This window comes from Nothoprocta perdicaria, unplaced genomic scaffold (assembly GCF_003342845.1).
Source record: "Nothoprocta perdicaria isolate Ctin4 unplaced genomic scaffold, notPer1 scaffold_33, whole genome shotgun sequence".
Taxonomy (NCBI): domain Eukaryota; kingdom Metazoa; phylum Chordata; class Aves; order Tinamiformes; family Tinamidae; genus Nothoprocta; species Nothoprocta perdicaria.
In genome coordinates this window covers 1684250-1709254 of record NW_020455566.1, presented here as the reverse complement: position 1 = coordinate 1709254, position 25005 = coordinate 1684250, and the positions used below count along the sequence as shown (strand labels likewise).

The following is a 25005-nucleotide window of genomic DNA, read 5'->3' as shown; positions in this document are numbered from 1 at the left end:
GGGCTCTAGGGATCCCTTGGGGCTCTGTCCTCCCTTCCTTGGGGTCTGTCCCCTCTCCATGGGGGCTGTAGGGACCTTTCGGGGCTCTGCTCCCCATCCTTGGGGTCTGTCCCCTCTCCACGAGGCTCTCAGGTGCCCTGCGCTGGTTCTCCCTTTCTGCAGGGAGGTCTGTATCCCCGGCCCTTTCCCAGTTCTCCCCCAGGGATGTGGTCTCAGGCTGCAGCCCCCTGTGCGGAGCCGCTGGCTGCAAGCGGGGGTCCCCTGTCCCCGCACTGCGCTGTGCTGTGCTGTGAGGAGCTGCAGGCAAGATACAGAGTCCTGGTATCGCACCCCTTTCCCCACGCTTTTCTCCTAAATCGCTCCCCTGCTCAAAGCTCCGGGTCCTGCTCTGGGGGGAAGCTCTGATTTCCCATCCCTGTCCCCTTAGCTGGGCAGAGGGAGGGCCAGGTCACCCCAGAGCCTGCTCTGTGATGCTGGAGAGCCCAAGGACTTTTCCAACGCTCTTCCACTGACTTTCTGCTGTACCAGGGTGGGAGGAATGGATAGAGCTTGCCTCCCGAGCCTGCTGTTGTCCATAGGTGTAACATCCTCAATGACCAATGCAGGGAATCCCCTTCTCGGCTCCCTGTCCTGCTGCCCTCCTGCAATCTCTTCTCCTCTAAGCCAGCCAGGGAGGATTTTCTGGCTTCCACGTTGCCAGCAAATCAGTAAGATCAGTGAATTTCGTAGGTGGAAGAGGCAGAAACAGAGTGTCGGTGGATGGTAAACCCTTTGTGGCTTGTAGGGCCTCACCTTGCGGGTGCCGGCTGGAGCTCTCCCTCTCTTATGCACCTGTGTCCAGGAAGGGGGAACTGCAGCTCCACAGATCCCCTCTCCTTTCGGGAAGGTGCCTCTGGGCCAGCGCAGGAACGTCCCTGATCCTGTGCCCTGCAGGAAGGGAGAGCCCAGGATGCCCGTCAGGTCCTGCGCTACCTGAGAGGAGCTACCGAGGGAGCTCCCTTTGTTTATGGCGTCTCCTAGGGCTTCTGCTGTTCTGTCTCGGTCCTTCTGCCCCTCGGGAGGGAAGGGAGCCTGTTTTCCTTATTCCTCTATGAAGTGCAGGCTTCATTCCTGCCCTGGGATCTGTGTTCCCTTTCCGAGGCCCTGAGGGGAGCTACCTGAGCCTGCAGCCAGCGGTGTTGAGGTACTTGGTCAGATCAGAAGTTCTGAGAAAGAGCAATCAGACAAGCTGAAACTGGGAGGCAGCTGTGGGAGGCAGCAATAGATACCTGTGCGAAACCTCCTTTCGTAGTGTCATCTGTGACTGGGAGGCAGCCTTCTCTGCTGTAACTGAAACCCATGGATGATAATAGCGCAGTAACTGCTTTGTACGAGGCTGAGGAAAGGACATCTGCTCTTCCCTTCTTGCCTAGTCACTGTTTCTTAGTTAAAGATGCCCTGGGGCTTTCCAAGTTGTTGCTGAAGTGGTGCACTTCTGTTGCATGGGTTATGGTTTGCTAGATGTATAGCAATACATCTTACTTGTGTCTGCAGTTCACATTTTTTTGTGAGTGATTTCTTCTGCTGCCCGGAGGATGAAGGAGAAGCCCAGAGATACCCAGGAATGGTGTGGCAGGAAAGCCTGTGTCCTGTTCCAGAGGCCCTTCTGTGCTTCCATGCTGGAGAGCGTGGAGGGACTGGGCAGCGGAGTTACTCTCTGCCAGAGGGGCTTTGTCTCTTGATGGTTGCTTTGTTTTGGACAGCTGAGCTCAGGAGTTGAGACAAAAGTTCCCTAATCCTCTCGAGCTGCCTCTCTGTGTCATGGAGACCCAGCACTGGCCATGGCCACTGGGGCCGCAACGCATTGCGTGCCTGTGCTCAAGTTCAGGTTACTTATCAGTGCTAATAACAGCAAATCCCTTTGCAGAGGGAGGAGTATGAGGGGGGCTGCAGCACGAGAGCTGTGTTCGTGTCGTGCTGTGAGCAGCTGAGCTGCCCTGCAATCCCCGTGGTCTCTGCATGCAGGAACACAGCCTCAGGTCCTGCTGCTGCCCGTTCAGGAGCAGCAAGACCAGCAACGAGCATCATTTGCTTAGGTGCTGGCTTGTCGCAGCAGTCTCAGTACTGAAATGTGTCCCCACTCAAACATCTGGCACACTATGAAGGGCACACAAGTCATCCAGAGACAGCAAAGTGGTATTGAACCAAAGCCAATTTCCCTTTCAGCTTCATGTTTTGAACCAAGTGGGATCCTATTCATGGCAATTTTGGTCCCTTGTTAACTTAGGGCATTTTCACATATATGTTGTAGAAGGTGACCAGGCTTTGGGGCAGCTGACAGCTTTAGAAACACTGTTCTGGAGCTTCAGAAAGACCAAGCACCTGTGTGCAGGAGCTGGTAGCACTGCCTTTGCTTCAGAGACCTGTCTTTCCAGCACAGCTCCAGAGCTGCAGGATGCTTTCTAGGCTACAGCTTCTCCAGGGGTCCCTGCAAAGCAGCAGTGTTTTGGTTCACCACTCCATATTACTTTGTAGTATTTGGTGCAGTAGCTGATGGCAAGTACTCCAAGCGTGGTCTGTAACGATTTCTTTTTCTTTCTTTAACAGCTGCCCCTTCCTTGCGAGTCACCTGACTCTGGCCATCCCCGTCATCGCAGCTGTCCTCTTCTTCTTTGTCATCAGCTGTCTGCTTCAGACGAGCTTCAGAGATCCAGGTATCCTGCCTCGAGCCACCCCGAGTGAAGCCGCAGATCTGGAAAAGCGGATCGGTGAGACTCCTGTGCCCTCTCCTGTCCTTGCTTTGGTGCGTGTGTGGGGGGGCATTTCAGGCTCAGCCGGTCTTGGCTCCTTAACACTCATCTTAGGGGAGAAAGGCTCCAGATCAGGAGGCTCTAGGGCGTTTTAGGAGCCCTGTGAGAGGAGTGAAAGCTCCTGCAGCACGTCACACTGTGCCTTAAGAAGGGGGTCTGCAGGGAAGCACTAGTGGTTTCCTTTTCTGTTCAACCCATCACTTTCCCAAGCAGAGGTCTGTGCAAGGCGTTGGAGGCTATGACTGTTCCTGCCCTCAGGACTGCGACCTGCCTGGGCCGTGGCCACATGCAGAGCTCAGATGAGGGGGAGCTGGCAGCATCAGTGCCTGGAGAAGTCGCATCCCCAGTCACAGCCCATCTGTGTGGTGCTTTTAAGCAGTGACAGTGTTTTCAGTACTGGTACTGGGATTTATGATGGTCTGAATTCCCCTGAATTTTCACTGAATTATAATCCAGGCTTGAAAACTTTTATTTACTTTTTTATTTTTTTTCCCTCTTGGAAGAGCCAGTTCTTTGCTATTTCTACATTTTTTTCACTGTGTGACATGATGTGGCTGACCATGATAAGAAGGAAAGCTGCTGAGGATTAACTAAGTAATATTTATAAAACTGCTGAAACCAGAGGCATGCCTCGAAGATAAATAGCATTAATGCTCGGTCTTTTTTTGCTAATCCCCTGTCTTCTGGAATTTGAAAGGAGAATTTTCCTTGGCCAACAGGTGATGGACAGGATCCTTGAGTTGACCTCCTGGATTAGAGAAGTCGGTCTAAAAACATGCAGAAATAAAGTGTTCTTTTTGTGTTTTAATGAAACAATTGCAACTAAACTCAACTGATCCCGAAAAAAAAGAGACTGTTCCAAGCCTGAGAATAGTTCTGTAGTCAGCTGAACCCGTTCCGAGTGTAGTCCACTGCCGAGCGGATAATCTTATCTCTGGCTGTTCCTGCTGCCTCCCTTACACTGGTGTTTGGGTGGTCGCTAGTGAGCGGGAGCAGGGAATTTGCCTGCACAAACACTGACATAGTGTTTCTTGCTACTGTCAGCACCGGAAAGGTGGCAGCACCGTGAAGCAGAGAGCGGGACTGGATTGATGGGAGAAGTGGTGAAGTGAAAGGAATTAGTGGATTTGTAGCCTTAAAGCACCCTGCTGGATTCCTGGCTGCTGTATCTGGAGTGGAGCGGGGAGATTACTGACACTGTTGTTGCTATTTTTTGTGAAGATTGATGCGGGAGGAACTGAGCACGTAATTTGTATGTTAGCTGCAGGCACCCAGGGCTCACACCACCCCTCATGGAAACTCCTGCTGGTTTTAGTGGATTTTCAAGCTGCTTCTGGTGAAGCACAACAAATCTCTACTTAGGTTGTGCCACAGACTGTGCGGGTTGATCTCAAAAGCTTAAGCCTTATAAGGCAAAAGGCTGTCAGCCCAGTTTAGCCCCCTGTCCTTGCTTTTCTCTGCAAGTGCTTCGTTCTGCTTCTGGAAATGCAGTTAGATCCATCTGGAAAGGTCTCTGGGTGAAGGCACCACAGCTCGCTGGGGAGAACAGGGGTCCTGGTGCCCAGGGCAGCCTGGGCTGCATCTTTGCTCGTCTGTGGATCCATTTTACTGACCAATGCTGTGAAATTGGTGCATGTGCAGGTGGAAGGTTTAGCCCGGAGCTTCAAGGAACCTTTTCTGTGCTTGGCTGTTAACGGAATTTCATTCAGACTCATCTCGACTTCTCAAGAAGCCTTTGAAAATCCCATCCTTCCTGAAGGACGCTGGGCCAGGTGTCCCAGCAAAAGACTCAGCTCAGCAACCACCGCTGCTTTTAACCCCCCTCGTCTTGTTGGTGCCTCTCAAAGAGGAGCCTGGTGCTGAGGACAGCCTTGCAGACAGGGTGCTGAGAGGGCTGCCTGTTCTGCTGCTCTTTTCTTCCCTCAGAAGAAAGACTAGTCTGAGAGAGCCTCTCCCCTTTTGTTGCAGTGCATTAATTACTCTGAAAGTTGTCCAAACTAGGAGGGAGCTTGCAAGTTTTCCTACAAAATGTCTGTGTCGGGGACTTGGGACAACTAATTTAGGAATATTTTTTAAGGCAGGGATTTGCAACGTAGCTTGCCGTGTCTCAAGGTCTCCTTTGTTTCTAGCAGTCTGCTAATATTTGTTTCTGTCTAAAAACTGCTCTGTCACATTAGGTTTGTGGTAGCCAAGAAAGTGTGTGCATTTGGGCTCTGTACATTGCTTTGATGTTGTCCTTGGTAACAGATGCTTTAGCCAAGCGAATGTGAGAGAACTTGAATCTGGCTCTACTCGAGATGGTTGCAAGGTACTAATTCTCTGTCTGCCCATGCAGCTAGTTTTAAAATATCCTCAGAGGGGTTAGCCCTGTTTCTATTTTGAAGTGCCTAAAGCTGTAAGCTGGCTGCTGGCTGTGCCAGCTGTTACTGTTGAAATAATCAATTAATTTTCTTCTTAAGTCACTCACTAGTAAATCTCTATTTTCAAACACTTCCTCAAATCTGGAAAGATGTTATTTTAAGGGTGTATCAAATGAATTATTAAATAACCTCCCAAATGGCAGACATGATACAGAGGTTTCCCAGCTCACACTTTTGCTGTTTGGAGAAAATCTACAGCTGTCAGTCCCAAATTACCAGTCAATTGCTAGCAAACATGTAAGGTCCTCAAAATATTTTAATTTCAACCTGGAGGTGAATAGCTGCCCTCGTGCTATTGATGTGTATGTGTTATTTTCAGTGAAATCTGTGTGGAGCACTTGACACCTGTTGTTGTCCCCTTCTGTCACGAAAACGAGTGTCTGGGTGGTGGCTGCGCTGCTGGTTTGAGCTCCACGTTGGGGAGCCGTGTGCTGGCAGTGTGCTTTGGCTGAGGTTACCCTAAAGTGACAATTTCTTGATTTCTCTAAATTCAGTCCTGTGCACAGAGCAGAGGATCACGTGCGTTAACGGATCATGTGCCTCTTTGTTGTGATCTGTCAGACGTGCAGAGATGAGTTGGTGTCACTGGGCCGTGGACACTGCTGCTTTTGTGCTATTTATATATTGCTTTATGTTTTCAAAGTGTTAGGCAGATACTGTTTCCTCTTGGCATCCCAACAGCATTCCCATTGAACAGACAGTGAAGGGAGCGTAAGCAGGGCTGTGAGGAGCTCCCTGGAGAGCTGGGCTGCCCGCTCAGAAACAAATCCCACAGGCTGAGCCGCATCCCAGCTTCAGCCCGGGAATGCTGAGCGCGGACGAGAACGTGCCAGCCCTTCTTCTGCCAGGCAGCTGCTTGCCAGGGTTTGCCCATCCTTCCTTCTCCTTGCAGATAACATGGGGACCTCGACGTACCGCCCGCCAGCCCGCACCATGGAGGTGGTGATAAACAAGTACGTGGTGAAGCTGAAGTACTGCTACACGTGCCGGATGTTCCGCCCGCCGCGAACCTCTCACTGCAGCGTCTGCGACAACTGCGTCGGTAAGTGCGGAGGCTGCCGATGTGCTGGCCTCCCTTCTGGAGGGGGAGCACTTCGGATTCGTGGGCAGGTTGCGTTTGCTCCTTTTAGAGGGTTGTGAGGTGAGATGTTGAGTTGTCCTTCTCCTTTCTCTTGCAAATGAGAGGCCGGTGCAGTGGCTTCAGGCTGGGGGATACTGCATCTGCTCTTCCTGTGAGGATGCAGAGCGGTGGAACAGTGAGGCTCCTTGCCTCTGGGCAGGGCTGTGGAGGCAGCTTCACGGGCTCTGATTTAGCCTGTCTGCTGTGCCCTCGGGTTCTGGTGGAACAGGAGGAACGGGAGAGAAGGAAAATCTGAAGAAAAGCCTCTGGTAGCTCCACACAATGAGGCCCTAGGCAGGTGGGGCGGATGCGGGAGGAAATGAGCGGATGATGAGGTTACCTGCTCAGTCTGGCTGTGCAACTTGAAGGGACAGGAGGGTGACACACAATGGGGTGGCATGTCCAGAGAGTTCGGTGCCCAGGGGTGGGCGTCTCATGTGCTGCAGGCTCTGCATTAGCTCTGCAGACCTGACCAACCCAAGTGGTGCAGGATCCCGAGGACTCTCCTTGAGAAAAGGCTGCACATTGCTGGCTGTGTGCCTGGAGGTAGTTGTGGATGTTGTGACTGCTCCTTACACCAGAACAGCTCACTGCATAGTAGCTGTGCTGGGGACAGCGTTGGGAGGGAGCCTCGCGGAGGAGCAGGCGTCTTCCTGCCTTGGTGTGTTTTACTGGCATCAGTTGCCCCTACGCCGCAGCTGCAGCAGTCCTGCCTTTCAAGAGAAGACAGCTTGGAGTATTTCCAGATGTGTTGCATGTGCTCTGGGTTCCTAGGCAATTTTTGTGGTTTTTAGAGGCGTATCTTCATGACTTTGGAAACTATTTTCTGCTCAGAAGAATGCAAGAGGGGGCTGCTGCACTAAAGGGGAGCAACGATGCTCAGTGCCCACACCCAGCAGTGCAAGACAGTGGAAAAACATCTGCACTTTCCATACCTTCTTTCAGTTTTAGTAGTGGTAGATGATACCAGGCTCAAGGTTTGTATTTATGTGGGGCTTGGAAAGAGGAAAGATTTGGCTTTTAATGTTATAAAAGGGCATGTCAGCAGGCTGCAGTGCTTTGTTGAAGCTTGATGCTAATGTACTGCTGCTAAGAGGTTCTGATCTTAAAGTGTGGTGGGTGGAAGCTCTGTTTGCAGCCCCTGAATCCACGGAGGTTCAGCGACGTTCGCTGTGTTGCAGCGTGCAGGATGACGGCAGTGCTCACGGTGTTGCTTTCTTTCAGAGAGGTTTGATCACCACTGCCCCTGGGTGGGCAACTGTGTGGGGAAGCGCAACTACCGCTACTTCTACGCCTTCATCCTCTCCCTCTCCTTCCTGACCGCCTTCATCTTCGCTTGTGTCGTCACCCACCTCACTCTGCGTAAGTACCGCGGTTGCTGGGAGCAATGAGCAACTTGAGGCTCTGTTGAAGCTCCCAGTCCCTGTTCTTCGTGAACAGAGAAGGGGCTGGTCTTTGGTTAAATACGAGTCCCACTGCAGGGAACCCTAGATCCTGCACCTCGCTGCAGAGAAATGGTGACGCTTGGGACTGGGTTATTCCCTCCAGAGCAGATGGGTTGTGTGTGATGCTAGGGCAGTTGTGGACGAGAGGGCTTTGGGTGCATCCACCCTGGATCTCACAGGGAGGGTGACTTGCCTGCCAGCCCTGAACCTCTCGGAGCTGTCTCTGCTCACAGACATTTCTGCAGAGTTTCAGGCTCTGGGCAGCCGGGCAGGTCTGTGTGACCTGCGGGAGGGCAGCTGTGTACTCGGGAGGGAGGGAGCTTGGCTGGAGATGCAAGGCTGCCTGATGGAACATAGTTCCTTGTCATGTTTGCTTTGCAGGCTCTCAGAGAGATGGATTCCTCACCACGCTGAAGACAACACCTGCAAGATATCCTTCTGATGCTCTCAGTTGCTTAGACTGGCGAGCCCTTGTGCAGCAGCACTGACAGTGTAATGTGGGAGCGCAATGTCTTCTTCCAAGGGGCACTGTGGTGTACTTCCAAAATCTGATTTAGGCCCCTAGCTGCTTGTGAGGGCAGGCAGGCATCTCTCCGTTTGTAGACTGATACTGCCACCAAAGTGGTAGGACTTTTAGTTCCATATTTAGGTCCTTGCCACTGAAATGCTCTCTCCTTGCTGGGAATGGGGGCACCTTTTCCCTAGAAGAAGGTATGAGCAGGTACTGTGTTGTGTGGGCTTCTCAGCCAACCCCTCAGTACCAAGGGTTCTTGGAAGGCCCACTGCATGTGGTCTTTACCTTGGGTACCTCCCAAAACAGCTCTTCACCTCTCCCTACAGGAAGATTTTATTCTATGAGACTTCCTTGACTCCTTTCTTTTTTTTATTTTTCACTGTGCTGGAGCTGGTGATTTGTTTTTTCTCAGTCTGGTCTATTTTGGGCCTCTCAGGTTTTCACACTTACTTAGTTGCCTCCAACTTGACCACAAATGAAGATGTAAGTACTTGGATGCTTGTTCTTTCACAGGGAAGCAAAGGAAACCCCTCGGGTGTAAGTGGGGCTGCCAGCCCTGCAGCTTTCCAGGCAGAGGTGGCATTTTCAGGGCGGCCTCAAATGGGTGCAGTGTGTTCAGATAGATGCATGTGTAGAAAATGGTGCAGGAGCATCATGTTGGGAAGGCAGCATGTGCTCCTTGGCAGCATCAGGCTAGGGAGTATCTGGCTGAGATGTTTGAAAAGTTATGTGCTTTTTTCATTTCTTTTCTTTTTTGGTTAAATTGGGAGTTCTGAGGTTTAAAAAAAGGAAGGCTGCCCCCAGAGATTTGGGGTTTAGCTTGGAACATGGGTGGTCTTAATTCAGCATTCAGGGCAACCACAGATTTCCTCTGAGACCCTGGGCAAGTCCCTTTGTCACTTCAAGTGCAATAGGCAAATAATGTAGGGACGTCTTCTGAAGATATTTACCATACAGAGCGGGGTGTGTGCAGGCTCAAAGGGCCAGACGAGAACCCCGAGCACGGCGGATCGTTTGGAAAAGCGGGATCTAGCTGGTCCTTGGTGAGAATCAAAATTCACCCTTCAGGCCACAGACCCCTGTAAGGCCTGCTGGAAGCTTCCATAGCTACAGAAGAAAGGTCTGCATTTTCCTTTTTTCTTTTCCTTCCTGCTCTATTATGTCTCGAGGTATTAGCAGGACTGTGTTGAGGGCACCGAGTCCAGAGCATACGGCCCATTGCTTCTCTGGTTGCACTGCCAGCTTGGGCTGCACCTGGGGAGGGCAAGTAAAAACAAAAAGAGGAAATGCGGGGGTAAATGGTGCCCTTCAGGCAGGGGCTCGTGGCCAGGTATAGCATCTGCCCACGCTCGTGTGCCCATGGTTGACTTGCTTGGGGTTTCAAAATCAGAGTCCCAGTGGCAGCTGCTCAGGGCGTGGGCGGGTGACGTGGTTTCCTTAGCAGAAGGGCCTGGGAATCCCCTTGGGGTTAGTTTAGCCCGGGGAGCACACGAGGTACCCTCGGCTAAGAGCGCTGCTTCTGTGAGCTTCCAGCCTGGGAAATGAGGGGAAAAAAGAGGCTGGAGTTGAAGGCGATGATTCTAACAAGTTGCCATGAAGCATGAGGAGGTCGCAGCCTAGGGGCTTTGTAGCTGCGAGGTTGAACCTAAAGGCAGGACAACGTATTGCTATCTCCTCTGGCTGCCTTTCTTCAGCTCAGCTGTCCTGCTTGCTGAAGCAAAGAAGAGGTTATTTTTATCAGGGCAGAAGCTGTTTGCCTCCTGATCGAGGATTTTCGCTTACTTTTATTATCATGTAATTGTATCACATCTTTCCCATCTTAATTTACATGTGTCTTTTCCCTTTCAGATCAAAGGGTCCTGGTCAAATAAGAGGGGCTCAGAGTTTGCCAATCCTTACAGCCATAAAAGTATCCTCACAAACTGCTGTGCGGTGCTGTGTGGGCCCTTCCATCCCAGGTAAGAGCTTGTCCCCTGCTCCGCACTGGGAAGCGCATCCTGCTGCGAGAGGGGCTCCAGAAAGTGCAGACTGATGGTGGTTCACCAGAGTTTGTGCCAGCCAAACACATCTGCTGCCGTGAGGTTGAAGAGCAGTTAACACAGGCTTAACACGTACGTTTCCTCGTCTACTGCAAGGATTGAGCACCGGGCTGTAACTCTTGGCAAGCAATCAGCAAGGTTCTGCACCAGATAAGATTGATCCTTAAGCAACACTTGAGTTGCCTGAACTGCTTTATAACATCCTACCAAATTCTCTTACCTGTGAGTTAACCAGAACGTTTATTAAAACAGAGGCAAAGGCAGTTCCCTCCTTGTGCAGTAAAATAAAGCTTTGGGCCTGGAGCATGCTCATCTCTGGGCTGCTCTTCCTTCATCCCATCAGCAGTGTAGAATTATCACCTCTCTGTCACAAGGGGGTGCAATTGGGCAGAGTTGGGCTGGAATCCTCTTACCTTTGGCTGCTGGTATTGAGGACCTGCACTCTGACTTGGAGCTCCTGGGCTGTCTTAGGACATGCAGGTCTCCTTGAGATGCATTTTGTTTGCTGGGAACCTCTTGGGATTTACACAGAGCATCCTAGCAGTGCTAATTCAGTGTCAGGTAACAGCAGAGGAAGGTGCCTGAGATTTCAAGTGAGGCCACATAGCTAGAGGCCCTGTGTTCTCCCTTGGTGTCCTGACCTGCTCTCTGCAGTACCCCTAAGCTCATGGTTGGTCCAAAACTGCTGAAATGCAACTGCTGCCGCTCGGGAATGGTAAATCTGCAGATTGGGAGAGCTGAGCTGGCAGGAGGGTAGCGTTTTACTCCAAGCCTTCTTTCTCGTTTGTGTTCTTTTCCTGTTGTAAAGTCCTTTAGCCAGTTCCCGTTTGGGTTTGTGGTGACCCAAAGCTGTTACTGTGTGAAGACTGTTTGATGGCTTGTGCGATAGGTCTGTGACTCATCTAATAGACGAGGAGCTGTGTTGTCCAAACCGCTCCTGCTGATGCTCTGGTTAGCAGCTCCCACAGGGAGACCCACCTCTCATCTGTGAGCCCCCGTCGTTGTGCCGGGGGCACCTGCGTGTCAGGCCTTGTGGGCAGAGTAGCTTTAGCAGCTGCTCAGCACATCTACTGAATGGATCAAGACCTGCTTTAAAACTCCGTGCTGGGCTGGGGGCTCATGCTGGGGGTGGCTGTGCAAGCCAAAACCCTGCAGTGAGTGCTGTCTGTTCTCTGCTCCTTCACTTGGCTGCTCTCACGACACTGGGAAAGGGAGTTTTCACTACCAGGCATCTTCACTTTGTGCAAACTTTAAAGACCCTCTTTTATGCTATCTTTTTTTTTTTCTGTAGAAATTTTTTGATTGAACTTGCATGTAGGTTAGAGTCTTTGTGTCCTGAGAGTTGTAACTCCTCTCTTTACCCTTCTGTTTTCCAGTTTGATAGACAGAAGAGGATTTATTCAGCCAGAAGTCGGCACGCCGTCCAGTCCTAAGAATGAACCCCCTTCCTTTGGAGCCAAAACTGACACCAGCATGGTAGGAGGCATTCCCTAGTGGTGCCGTGTCACAGCCCACTTGGGCCTGCACCAAACTCCAGCCACTACCTTCCCTCTTACCATCCCCCTGGCCTCAGGCGGGACAGCCCTGTGACACAGAGCTGCCAAAGACTCAGAGGAGCCATATGTTGCCTTTTTTTTTTTTTTTAATTTATTTATTATTTTTGATTATTTGTCTCACTGTGATGTGGCCTGCCTGGACTTTCAACTGATAGAGTGTGCAAGACCCTCAGACTCGAGCAGAAAGCAGGGGTCCACACTGCAACTGGGAAGCAAATAGGTGTGAGAGCCACTGGCCTGCTGGGCCTGGGGCTCCAGGGCTGTGCTCAGCCCGAGGAATGAGGAGGGGGGCCAAGGAGGGCAGGTGGGCACAGGCCACCAGTCCGTGTTCTGAGCTGTGTTGCCCGGCCTCATCTTTTGGGCTGGCAGAGATGGAAGTTCCTTGGTATTCCCGATATCTCCGTGAATGCCTTCTGCTGTGTGGAGGGGTTTGGTGTCTTAATGTCCGCGTTCCCGGTGGCTGCAGGAGCAGCTCTCTGTTCTGGAAGCTGCTGTGCCTTGATGAGTTGCGGCGGGTTTCCCGGGAAGGCTCCCTGGCTCCCAGCAGGTGAGGAAGCTGCCTAGATGTCCCAGCTGCCGTTTGATCCCGTTTTCTGGCTGGTCTCTAAGGGAGTGCTGAAGAGCTCTGAGTTTCAGCTGGAAAGAGCTTTGCAGCCAGGGCATGAGTTAGGAAAAAACTCATCTTCACAGGGAAAAAGGCAAAACTGTGCAGTGTCCAGCAGCCCTCGTGGTGAGATGCTGCCTGGAAAAGAACAGTTGTAGGATTTGACCTCAGCTTGCCAGGAAAGCCCGGCTCACTCCTGTCCGTGGGACTCTTAAAGGCAACAGAAGAGCAGGTGAATTCCTGAGGGTCACAATCTTCCTAGCGGGAGTTACCCAGGGGAAGCGCTGAGCAGGTGCTGGTCTCTGGTAGCCTCATGTTGTGCTCTTGGGTTTGAGTTTGTGGCCAGCAGATGACAGCAGGACTGTCCACAGCCCCTCGGGAACGATCCCTGTGTCCTGGCACGGGCTTCCCACACTGCTCCCAAGGCAGCTCTGCATGTTCCTATCACTGGAGCACACATAGAGGAGAGTACCAGACCTTGCCAGCAATACTTGAATCGTGTTATTAAAAGCTGCTGGATATTTTTGCACAATTTGTAGATTTTTTCTACGTAGAAAGTTTTATATTTGGTGTAGCTAGTGCTGTGCATGTTAGCAGCGGGGCAGCCTTGCAGTGCTTCGTGTCAAGCCGCCTGCTTTCGGTTCCCGTGGCTCGGCCACAGACACCTCGTCCTAACAGCAAGGAGCCAAGGAGCTCCTCTGCCGCCCTCCCCAGCTCTCCGGGGGTGGCACGGCAGCTCCCTCGGGTGCTTTTCCTTGGCCGTTTTGTTTCTGGCACCTCGGAAAGGTGCCCCTGGCCGCGTGGTTGGGATGGGGGTGTCAGCCCGCTGTGACCGCCAGCAGGAGGACAGGGCGACACCGGCACCGCGACACCCTCCTGCTTCCTCCGGAGACCCGTCCCAAGCCAAACGCTTCCCTGTTTGTCACCTTACCTGGCAGCAGCTTGTGCCCGGGCAGGGAGGGAGCTGGCACCGTGCGGTGCCATCTCTGCTTCTCCCATGTTCCCGAAGGGATTGGTCGCGGCCCTCGAGGAGCCTCGGTGCTCCCTTCCAGCGGCAGCCGCGGGGAGCCAGGGGTGCTGCGGGGCCCAATGCCTTCCAGCTTCTATTTAAACCGGTTTCTTTTGTTACTCGACATAATAAAATTATATTTTTAAAGAGTTAATTGCTTGGGTTTTCTTTTTATTTATTCCTTTAACATGCAAGAGGGCAGCTGTCTGTTATAACATCCCCCCTGTGAGGTGGGAGTTGGGCTCTTGGTCCCAGAGCCCTCCTGGAAGCTCCTGCGCCTTCCCGCGGGATGGGGACACTTGGCCGCAGAGCCCAGGAGCCCTCCGTGGTGCCACAGCTCCTGCCAGAGCCAAGAGGCTTTTCCTGGCCCGCACCTCCGGCTGGACACGGCTTCATCCCGCATCCAGCTCTGACTGCACTGTCCCACAGCAGCCAAGCGTCCCTTTCCCACCTGTGTCCGTGCCGGATGCGAGGTGTCCGTGCCCAACGCAGCGCGCGCTGTGCCGGCGCGCGCCGAGCCGCGTAATCTCTGGTGTCTTCCCCAGGAGGACGCCTGCCAGGACTTTGCCATCTCCTGCACGGCGTGACGGGATAAGCCCTTCCTCGGACGTTAGCCCCGGCTCCGAGGGGTAGCCGGTAAGAGAGCGCTTGCTTCCCCACTGCGGTCATCCACCCGCTGCAGTGCCCCGTCCCGCCCGTGCCACATGCCCGTGGGGTCCATCTCGCCCATGGGGTCCATCCTGCGACTGGGGCAGCGCCCGGCTGGCACCAGGACGGCAGGGGCAGGGAGCAGCCAGGGAGCGCGTTGCGGCTTCCCGCTGGTTCCTTGCGCGTGCAGCCCGGCACGTGCTCGACCCCAGCAGCCGCTGGGGGTCCCAACGATCCGCACGCTCCTTCCTCGCTGCTCGTGTCCTGGCGGGGCCCGTGGGTCAGGGTTTGGCACCTCAGCACCGGCTCCTGGGGGGAGCGGCCTGTCCTGCTGCACCTCCCACCCCAGTTTTGCCATGGGGGGGGTCTCATGCACCCCATCCGTCCCGCCTGGGGTCAGCTGTAGGACCAGACCGGTGCGGTGCTCCTGGGGTCCCTCCAGCCCTTGCTCTGCCCCCATTCCCCCTTCCCCTCGTGCTGTTTCTGCTGTTAACCTTCTCTTTCTCTGCCTCCGAGCACCCCAGTGCGTTCAGGGCCCCAAAGCCCTGGCGACCTGCAGCCCTCTGCCTCTCTTGGAGTGTGCCAAGGGCAGCGGAGCGACAGCCTCGCCACCACGTGTGCCTCCGCTCGCCAGGCTCGCGCCTGCTGCCCTGCAGGACGGGCCTCCGCGCCGCTCAAAGCCATAAGGACACCCTGCCCCGGGCCGTCACCAGCTCCCGCGTGCAGGGACCGAGGCCACACGGGGCTGCTGGCACCTCGCTCTGCAGCGCAGGGAGCTCCCCGTCCTGGAAGATGCCACGTGGGACTCCAGCGAGCGGGGGAAGCAGCAGCTCCTGTGAGCACCTCTGCGGCCGAGGCCGTCTCGGAGCCGCCTGCACGGGCCCCGCCTCGCGGGGAGCTGCTGCGCGTAGGAATTTACCCTCCAAACACTCTGCTTTCCGTTCGCTCTCTGCGCGGCTCTGCTTTTCAGGGCAAGGGGCTGGACCCCCCAGCAGCTCATCCTGCAGCATCCCTCTCCCCGCGCACGCGGCGTTCCTGGAAGGCCACAGCGCAGGCTGGGCCCTCCGGCCCCTGCAGCCCAGCAGGACGTGACCGCCCGCACAGCTTCGAGCCCATTAGAGTTTGCAGTCTATTTTTTTTTTTTGCCTTTTGTAACAAATAACTAAATAAATTTTCTCCTATTTACTGTAAGCGAGTGCCTGGCTCCTGCTTGGGCGGCGCAGGGGAGCGGCCGCCCGGCCCTGGGTGCCGGTGGCCGGGAGCTCCGAGGCGCTGGCCGGGCGCTGCCTCCCGGGCCACGGCTCTGCGCTCTGGGAAACCGGTCGAGCCGAATGTTTTTTGCAGCTTCTTGGCTAATTTCAAATGCGTTTGGCAGCGGTTCAGCCGGCCTTGGCAGGGACTGAGGCAGCCGTGCTCCTTGAATTGGCTAAGGGGCTCCGGCTGGAGGCTGCTCCCTGCACCGGATGGATGGCCGGAGCGCCGGTGCCGCGGGGAGCCGGCTCCACGGAGCTGCCCGCCTTTGGCCCGCCCTGGTGCCGAGTGCTGAGGTGGGGATGGGGGCAGCAGGCTCCTTCCCCCCAGGTTTCTATGGATATTGCCCCACTCCAGTGAGCCCCGTGCTAGGATCCATCCCCGATCCAGCGGGTGGGAAAGGCGCCCTCTTCCAGCCCCATCACTCCCGCTTCCCGCAGGGGGCCTGTGTGGATGAGCGCGGTGTCATCTGCTCCCAGGACAGACCAGGGGCTGGATCTCGGTCACGGCGGTGCCTGTGGCCACGCTCCTCCGGGCAGGAAGAGGCACCGGAGCCGCCAGGAAACAGCAGGAAAACAGCAGGAAAACAGCAGGAAAAGGGGCCTGCCCGGCCGCCCGCAGCCCCATCCGCCCGGAAAGGCCCCCAATCCCCCCGTGGGGAAGGGCCGGGGTGTTTGCCGGGATGAGTCAAGCGGCGGTGCCGCCGATAAGGCGCCGGGTGCCGCCCGGCCGGCTCCGCGCGCGGCCGGGCCGCGAGGCCGCCGCGGGCGCCCGGCGTGCGCCGACAGGCCGAGAGCGAAACTGCGCCCAGCGCCAAGCCGATCCTAATCGCCCGCGCCCGGCTGCGCGCGGGGCCTCCCCGAGACAGGGGGGAAAGAGAGGAGCAGAGGGGGGGAAAGCTCTGCATTGGGGGGGGTTGCTATTTTGGGGTGAGGGGGAGAGATTTCTGCTCCAAGAAATCCCTGGCATGGGCAGCCCCTGAGTGTGCCCAGCCTGTCCCTCCTGCTGCCGGAGCCGCCGTTGCCTTTAACCCGGGAAGAGCTCGGCTCTGGACATGTCCTGGTGGAGGGCACCGCGCCCCCCACCCCAGCACCAACAAGCATGGGGCTTTTTTGGGGGGAAAAGCCCTAAAAACCATCTCAACATCCGGGCTGCCCCCTAAGCGCCGCGTGTTGCTGTGTCCCACTTTGCTCCCACCGCGCGAGCAGTGGGACGGGGTGGGGGCCGCGTTGCCCCCCCTGGGGTGCGGGCAGGGTCCCTGGGCCCCCCTGTCCCCCCCTTGTCCCCCCAGGGCCCGACGAGGGCGCGCGGCGGGGCGGGGGCCGCGGCGGCAGGGCGGCTGCGCGGCCTCCTGGCTCCTCCCGCTCTTGCTCCAGGCTCCGACGCGCGGCCAAAAGCGGATCCCGGCGGCGGCGCTCGGCACACGCTCCCACGGTCCCGCTCGCCGCCGCTCCGTCTCGCGCCGCCACCGCCATGGCCAGGAACCACCAGGTGCAGAAGGCCAAGCTGGCCGAGCAGGCCGAGCGCTACGAGGACATGGCGGACTTCATGAAGGCCGTGGTGGAGCACGGCGACGAGCTGTCCAACGAGGAGCGCAACCTGCTCTCGGTGGCCTACAAGAACGTGGTGGGCTGCCAGCGCTCCGCCTGGAGGGTCATCTCCAGCATCGAGCACAAGACGGAGGAGGGCGACGACAAAGCGCAGCTGGTCAACGAGTACCGGGAGAAGGTGGAAGGGGAGCTCAAGAGCGTCTGCAACGTGGTGCTGGGCCTGCTCGACAAGTTCCTCATCAAGAAGGCCGGCGATGCCGAGAGCAAGGTCTTCTACCTGAAGATGAAGGGCGACTACTTCCGCTACCTGGCCGAGGTGGCCACGGGCGACGACCGCAAGGAGACCATTGACAGTGCCCAGAAAGCCTACCAAGAGGCCATGGACATCAGCAAGAAGGAGATGCAGCCCACGAACCCCATCCGCCTGGGGCTGGCCCTCAACTTCTCCGTCTTCCACTACGAGATCGCCAACGCGCCCGAGCAGGCCATCGCGCTGGCCAAGACCACCTTTGACGAGGCCATGGGGGACCTGCACACGCTCAGCGAAGACTCCTACAAGGACAGCACCCTCATCATGCAGCTGCTCAGGGACAACCTCACGCTATGGACAGCCGAGTGCTCGGGCGAAGACGGCGGCGAGCCTGGCGAAGAGCCCAAGAACTGAACTGGCGCCGCGGGGCCGGGCCCGGCGCCCACCTCCTCCCGTCTCCGGTTTTCCGTGATTTGGGTTTCTTTTTTTTTTTTTTTGGGAGGCGTCTCGGTTTGCCCTGCTCCCCCAGGAGCAGTGGCTGCCGATCCGATCCGGGGGCTCTCCCGGCACCGGGGAGCGCGGCGGGCGCCGGGACGCCCCTGCTCAGCTCCCGCTTGGCTCCCTTCTCCATTCCCGGCGAGCCGGGCGAAGCTCCGGGCCGATGGGGGGTTCGGGGCTTTCGGCTTGTCCTGCCTCTTCCCCCGGGTGTCGGGGGGCACCGAGCGGCGGCCCAAGCGTCCCCAATAAAGGTTGCCGTGCACGCCTGCCTCTGTGCTCTGCGTGGTCTCTGCGGGAGGAGGAGGAGGAGGGGGACGAAGGGCGCGCGGGAGCGGGGCGGCCATGCCGGTCCGGGCGGGATGGGGAGCTTCCCACAGGGCGGGGTGGGGACAGGGCTGGGGAGCCCCGGGAACGGGATGCACTGGTTGTCCTGCGAATCCAGGGCAGTCCAGGGGGCTCTTCCCAGTGCCCCCCATGTGGTTCCCTGGCAGAGCTCCCTGCCGTCCAGGCCCTGCTCCGGGGGCTGTTCCGCGCCTCACGTCGGGCCCCGGCCGGGCCCCCCCGCAGCGGCGCAGGCCCCGACACGAGGCGGCCCCGACACGTCAGGCCGGGCGCCCGGGGCGGGAATGAGCTCATGGATGCAGGGAGGAGCCGGCCCGGCGGGCGGGAGCGCCGCTTTGATGGGAAAGGCTGGGAGCAGCCGCCCCGTGACTCAGTCACTGGCGCCCACTCTGCTGAGCCCCCCCACACCAGGGCCCGATACCCCCGAGGCTCCCCCAGGGGCTCCCTCACTGGGGAAACTGAGGCACGGACGGGTACCCTGCAGGTGCCAACCCCCCATCCCCATCCGCATCCCATCCCCATCCCTTTCCCCATCCCCATCCCCATCCCTGTCCCCATCCCTGTCCCCATTCCCATTCCCATCCCGGGATGCTCCTTGGGCCGGGCTGGCCCCAGCCCCTCTTGGGCTCCCTGGGGACCCGCCACTGCTGCACTGAGCTGTGCGCGTGCTCAGCAGGGCCGGCCTCGTGGGAACGCACTGGCTGTGCCGTGTGGAGCCAAACCTGTTCTCCCGGGATGCGCCGCCCCGGGGCCCTGCTGGGATTAACCCCTGAGCCCCCCACGCGGCTGCTTCGCCCCCTCCCCAGCCCCTCGCCCACCCGCCAGCCCTGCTGGGAGCCAAACCCAGGGCCAGCTCCCCCCAAAACCAGTGGGTTTGGGGGTACGTGGGCAGCACCGCTGCCACGTGCGGCACCCGCTGCGCGCGCTGGCTCTGCGGGACACCAGGGCTGCCAAGGGGTTAAGCGGGTGCCCAGGCGGCAGCAGGAGCCGGATTTCGACAGCACCCGAAATCGCAGCCCGGCTGGGTGGGCTGGGGCGCCCCGGCCCCCTCCCCAGCCCGCGGAGCCGCTTTGTGGGGCCAGGGGCTCCCACCGGGGCTGTGCGAGGGCCGGGGGCCGGTGATGGCATCGCGGGCACCGGGGCTGCTCAACACACCCGCGTTTGGGGCTCCAAAGCCCCGAGGCCGGCGCGATGCTCCTGCCCTGCAAGGCAGCAGCTTTCGGGGTGCCTGTGGGGGGCATTTTGGCAGCCCCAGCTCACGAGGGCTCAGCTGCCCGAGCCCCCCAGGGCCAAATGCGACCCGGGCAGCGTTTGCCTCCCTGGAGCTCCACATTTCTTGGCCGGGACCAGGCAGAAGGTTCCCGGGATTTTGGGTCTCCCTCTGGCGCTGGCACAGCCCCCAGGGCTGGGGTGGCAGATACTGCGTGGGTATTAAAATAAGAGAGCCCAGCTGCCGCAAACGCTTTGATGGTGCTTTCATAACACCGCTCTGACCTGCCAATACCCTTTTAAGCTCCAAATCTCTCAAAGCCATAAAAATCAGCCATAAAAATCTCATTTTATAATCACTTCTTGCATCCCCTTAATGCAACCACAGGGCCCAATGAGATGAATAAGACTGAAGACTGCAAGGTGCAGATGCACGGGTGACATTTTAGCTCTGATTTTCAGCTTGAATTCCAGCCTTCCAGCCTGAGATAGTGCTGAAACGCAGCCACCACAACCAGCAAGAGCCAGGGAGATCCTGGCGCTTTTAGGAGAAGCGTTTAGGAGCTGATAACTGAGAGCAGATGGGAATTTGACTTTTATATTTGAAATGGCTGCGTAATCTCTTAGCACGATGATCCAGCTGATGTGCACAGTTGTGTGTGCGCCTGGCAGCGGTGTCTTCCCACCCTTGTGCCCGGCCACCTCCCTGTCTGCACGTCCCCAAGTTCTGGTCACAGAAAGCTGCGTGTCCCACGGGGGACACAGAAGAGGTGGTGCGTGCGGGCTGAGAGCAGCTCATCCCTGCCAGGAGGCACAACCGGCCACAGAGGGAATTCCACAGGATTGAGGAAAGTCCCACGACTTGGGATGTGAAGAAGCTCCTGTGAAAAAACCATGGCCAGAAAAGAAGGAAGGGGGCTGAGGGCAGCAAACACAGCAGCCGGGGAAGGGCCTTGCTGCAGACCAGGAGCTCCAGCCTCACCCAGGGTCTTTCTTAATCCAAAGCCCCAGCTCCGGAGAGGAGCCACCTGCCTTCCCACCCGCTCTCTCCAGCAAACGCTCCGGCTGTTCCCAGGTGGATCGCAGGGAAAGGCAACGTCGTGAGCGTGCAGCGCTGCCGCAAACTGCACGAGGCAGCGGCCGCTGTGACGTTGCCACCAGCGGCTCTCTAGCCCCGGGCTTTGCAGCACTCTCAGTTTTATTTATTCAGGTTCAGCAAACTCACCAGATGAAAGCAAGATGGAGAGGTATTTTATTAAGAAAGAGTCCGTCATTATTTTTAAAACAAAGAAAAACAAGCATCCTTCTGTCCTCCTTGAGACAGATGAAAGGTTTCTGAGCCTGGCCGCACCTCTCAATATGAGGACCGTGCACGTTCCTCCTATGCAGCAAATCAAGAACCTCTGTTACAAAACTCACTGCAGAAGAGACAGCTCGAACTGACCTTTTTCTCTCTGGATCAACCTTAGTCATGATCAGGAGAGCATTGGCAAAGGCCGGTTTGCTGCGTCTTGCCTCTCCTGCTAACCCTGCCTTAACCTGCGGAATCTCTCCTGTTCCTAAGGAAAGAGCAGCTGTGCCCTCAGCTGCACGGTGTCTGCGAACACGTTGCTCTGGGCAGAAGCCCCAGAGATGGAGCCTAAGTGCAAAGGCTGTTGCTTAGGCTGAGCCCAGCGACGCAGGGACTCCCGTACACAGGGCGAGCTGTCGGAGCAGCAGGCAGCCGGGCAGGGCCGCGCGCTACGGCTCCATGTCGTCCTCTTCCACGGCCTCGTCCTCACATCGCACGTACTTCTCCTGCACTGCGAGCGTGCTGGCAACTCGCAGATCAAGGAAAACAGGACACAGGGGCTGGCCCCAACGCACAACCCCAGCGTTAGCCTGGGGGCTGCCAGCACGACAGCAGTGCTGGTAACAACATGCAGCAGCTGGGTTATTTCTGGCTCTGGTTGATCACAAACCTGACAACTACAGGGGAATCAATTATACGGTTTGGACAAAGTGGAATGAAACAGTGCAAGTGAGCATGAATAAGAGGGAAGATGTCAAAAGATTCCTCCCGCTTTTAAGATATCAATTAACAACAAATGTGGTGGCTTTGGTGTGGGCAACTGTCTGCTAAGATCTGGGCTGAGCCATGCCGACCTGCTGCACATTTAGCACCAAACAGCATCACTAACCACCTGCTTCTGCAAACTGCCAGCTCCTCATGCAGCCCAAGCCACGAGAGACCAAGACTGAAGGCAACGGAGGAGAAGTGGAGAAGGATACGAAGTGAAGTGGAAATCAGCTCCCATCGCTGTCGACATGAGAGCTTCCAGGCTCCTGTGCTCCTGGTCTCCAAAGCAATAGCCGTTGGCTTTGTCCACCGCCTGCATCACCCGCCGCATGCTCTCCTTGTCCTGGAAGCAGAGGAGGGGACACTCAGGGACACTGAGCCCTCCCTGGAGGCGAGAGCCAGCGCTGCGAGCGCTGCAGAGCGAGCCACGCAGAAGGGCTGGAGCTGCAGGCCGGGCTTCCCTGGAGCCTCCGGGAGGCTCCGAGGTGCCGACAGCCTCCCGCCCCCTCCTGCCACCTCTCAGCACCTCTCCCTCCGTGGCCTCTTCAGCAGGCTGCAAAGGAACATCGCAGCCCTGCCTCACAAACGTGTCCCTCCCATCTTCTAATTATCTTGTGCTGCCCAATTTAACGATGTAATACTTCACCCAACATTGAAATGCAGGCGCAGAAGAGATGTCCGTCTCGAACACAAGGCCTGTGTAGCCCCAATCTCATTAGCTTTTCCTTTTCCTTCTGTGGTCCCAAACCACTAACAAGTCTGGGTGTCTTTCACTGTCCTTTTCCACCCCTGTGTCTCCTGATATTAAAGCTCTCCATCCCTCATGGCTCTGTTTCTTGCAGCCAGGACTCGGGGGGCAGAGGCGGTGAGGGATTCTGTGCACGACCGTGGCAGCTGCCCCCTTCTCCTGCCTGCAGACCCAACCCAGCGGCTACTCAACGTGCTGGCCACAAGCCCAGCGCTCCCTGCCCACCTCTCCTGCTGCAGTACCTGGACGTTGAGCGGAACGAAGGACACGAGGCTGTAGTCTTCAATCACCTCCACCAGCTTCTCGTTGAGACGGCGGTAGTTTTTAAAGAAGGGGTCAGAAGCTAAATGTTCAACCAAGTAGGAGAGGTCCAGGACTTCCGTGTAATAATCCAAGTTGAAGGCTGCGAGGAAACACCAGCCAAGGACCTCTCAGCACCTGCCTCCAGAGCAGGATCCAGCCCTCACATGGGCTAAACGTGCTCCAGACGTGCCCATCTTTCTACCTGCACTAGCGCTTAGCATGACTCTGCTCCCAACTCTGCAGCTACTGGGGCTCCCCAGCCAGAATGGGCCACCAAGAACCGAGAACCATCCACACCGGTTGCCCAACCGTCCCCCAGAGACACAAAGGCTGCAGTGAAGCAGCCAGCCCGCCCTGCCCCGCGTTGCTGCCGCCACGGCTCTCACCCAGCTTGCCGTACTGCTCGATCAGGTCCATCTTGGAGAGCACGTTAACGTGGGGCAGCTCCACGTGCAGCATGGTGGACAGCGAGGTGCAGAGCACAGAGATGAACTTGCCAGGATCGGTGCAGTAGTGAGAATCCACCAAGTGGACTGCAGCCAGCTGCACGGCACAGGCACAAGGTCACACACAGCAAACGGTCCCTCCGCTCTTTTTTGGGACAATCCAAGAAGTGGCTACAGGACAATCTGTTCAGACCCAACTATAACCTCATCGGTGCCCACAAAATGACAGTTACCACCTAACTTCTAGCTTATATATATGAAATATCCTCCTCGTACAAAGGGACTTGGGCAGTGCTAACAGACACTTCAGCTTGCTGCTGCTCTCCTCTTTCTCAGGACTTGTTTCTTTTGCAGATGAAGCAAATACAGACGCTGGTCTGAGCTCTGCAGGGTGGGAGTTGGGCTTAACTCTCATTCCGAATTACAGGGCTGCCATGAGCCTTCCACCTTGCCCACAGCAATGCTTGTGCACGGCGAGCACTCGGTAGCAGTAACCGTAGCACGCCACGCTGTGCCGGGAGAAACAATTGGCATGTGGTTTGAAATAATAATTAATAATTAAATTAATGAGCAGCTCGATTCCCCGGGTTTCATGCAGAGGTAACGATGTGGTCGAAGGTCTCTGTTAAGTTGCTGCCTGTTACACGAGGTTAGTCAAATGCAGGGCTCTGCAGGCGAGCGCGGCTCGGTCTCAGCTCCGCTTCTGCAGCAGAAAAAGCAAGTTCAAAGCCCACAGGCAGCTGCAAGCACTGAACTGAACATCAAAAAAAGGAGTGTAACCATCTTTTTTTAGCAACTGGAATTTCACGTACGTTTACTTGAACAAAAATCAATTCTAATGCGCAGATTCCCAGTGACATTCTCAAGCAAAGGAACCTGCCTTTCTTGCTCACACCGTACGTGGTTTGCACATTCATGGTTTGGCCCCAATGCAAAACAAATGCAACGTAGGCAAGTTTAGGGCCCCGGTTATGGGACTCTTCTCACCTGCATTTCCTAATTTGCATCTTCCGTTGTGCAAGAAAGCGCCCGGCACGTCTGCCAGCGCGCGCAGCGACTCGGGCCGGCTGCAGGAGTGGCAGGCAGCGCCTCAGATGACGCCCGACTTTCTCACAGTGCAGTGCCAAGGATTCCCGCTGCCCCGGCACAGGAATCTACCTCCCTGCTCCAAAATGCAGCCCCACCTCAGATAAAACGCATGAGCTCTGCAGACAGGAGCTGCGAGCAAGGCGAGAGTCTGCGAGGGGAGAATCCACGTGTTCTGCCCCTGAGAAGGACACTGGCAAGGTCCTGGACAAGTCCCTGGTCTTGCCAACCCCTCCAGGCATGAAACGGGGACAAACCCCTTCATCTTCCCTCACAAACCCCTTCAACACAAAAGGACGAAGAGGTCGGGCAAGAAAACAGCCGCTAGCCCCCCATCCACGACGAAAAGCTCCCACGTCCAGGTACAACCCCCCTGAGGCCACACGGGTGCAGGGGGTGACCCCGGCTGCCCGCGGAGCCCCCGACCTACCCTGAAGTCCCACTTGGCCAGGCGGGCGAAGACGTTCCTCAGGGCGCCGTGGTGCGTGTAGAGCTCCACCTGGCCCGGGCAGTCGAAGAGGACGTAGTGGCCGCGGAGGGCGGCCAGCTTCTCCTGCAGCCAGTCCACGTTGGCCTCCAGGTACTCCATGCAGTAGATGAGGCCGCCGTTGGGCCCCAGCTTGAGGCTCTCCATGACGTCGGGCAGCGTGACGAGCTCGGCCACGTCGGCGGCGCGCTCGTAGGGCGTCGCCTCGTTGGCGGGGTCCAGGTTGACGACGGCGGCGCGGCGGCCGAGCGCGCGCAGGAACTGCTGCATGCCGTGGCAGTAGGTGGTCTTGCCCGAGCCCGGCGGCCCGATCACGGCCTGCCCGAAGGCCGGCGCGGCCGCGCGGCCGCCGGACATGGCGGCTCCGTCCCGGCTCCTCCTGCCAAGGCCAACGGCGCCGCTCGGTTCCGAGGCTCCAGCCGCGCTCGCGGGCGGCCTCGTGGGCCGCGCGGTGTGGTCCCGCGTGTCCCGTTATCCCGCCCCGGGGCCGCGCGGGGGGGCCGCCCTCGGGGGTAACTCCTGTCCCGCGCGGGCCCTTCCCGTGGGACGAGGCGCGCGTGGCCCCCCCGGGCTGCGGCGCTGCCCTCTCGCGTGGCCACCGGCTGCCCCGCGCCCCCTCGTGTCCTCCATGT

At 57.1% G+C, this 25005-nt stretch overlaps 3 protein-coding genes across 3 annotated transcripts; 2 read left to right on the top strand and 1 right to left on the bottom strand.

Annotated features, from left to right (window-relative positions):
- The first annotated feature begins 2592 nt into the window (after positions 1-2592).
- On the top strand, positions 2593-13645 carry ZDHHC18 (zinc finger DHHC-type containing 18). The gene is made up of 7 exons (XM_026043412.1): positions 2593-2747; positions 6102-6251; positions 7554-7691; positions 8156-8204; positions 8669-8771; positions 10137-10246; positions 11704-13645. Exons 2-7 carry the CDS (start codon positions 6107-6109, stop codon positions 11819-11821), a joined length of 663 nt encoding a protein of 220 aa, XP_025899197.1. The 5' UTR covers positions 2593-2747; positions 6102-6106; the 3' UTR covers positions 11822-13645.
- A 3200-nt stretch (positions 13646-16845) lies between these two features.
- SFN (stratifin) lies at positions 16846-17609 on the top strand. The gene has a single exon (XM_026043439.1). It carries the CDS (start codon positions 16869-16871, stop codon positions 17607-17609), a length of 741 nt encoding a protein of 246 aa, XP_025899224.1. The 5' UTR covers positions 16846-16868.
- Positions 17610-20566: 2957 nt separating this feature from the next.
- Positions 20567-24732, bottom strand: GPN2 (GPN-loop GTPase 2). The gene is made up of 5 exons (XM_026043395.1): positions 24317-24732; positions 22741-22897; positions 22294-22454; positions 21516-21646; positions 20567-21057 (listed from the first exon to the last, which is right to left on the bottom strand). Exons 1-5 carry the CDS (start codon positions 24728-24730, stop codon positions 20985-20987), a joined length of 936 nt encoding a protein of 311 aa, XP_025899180.1. The 5' UTR covers positions 24731-24732; the 3' UTR covers positions 20567-20984.
- Positions 24733-25005: the final 273 nt, after the last annotated feature.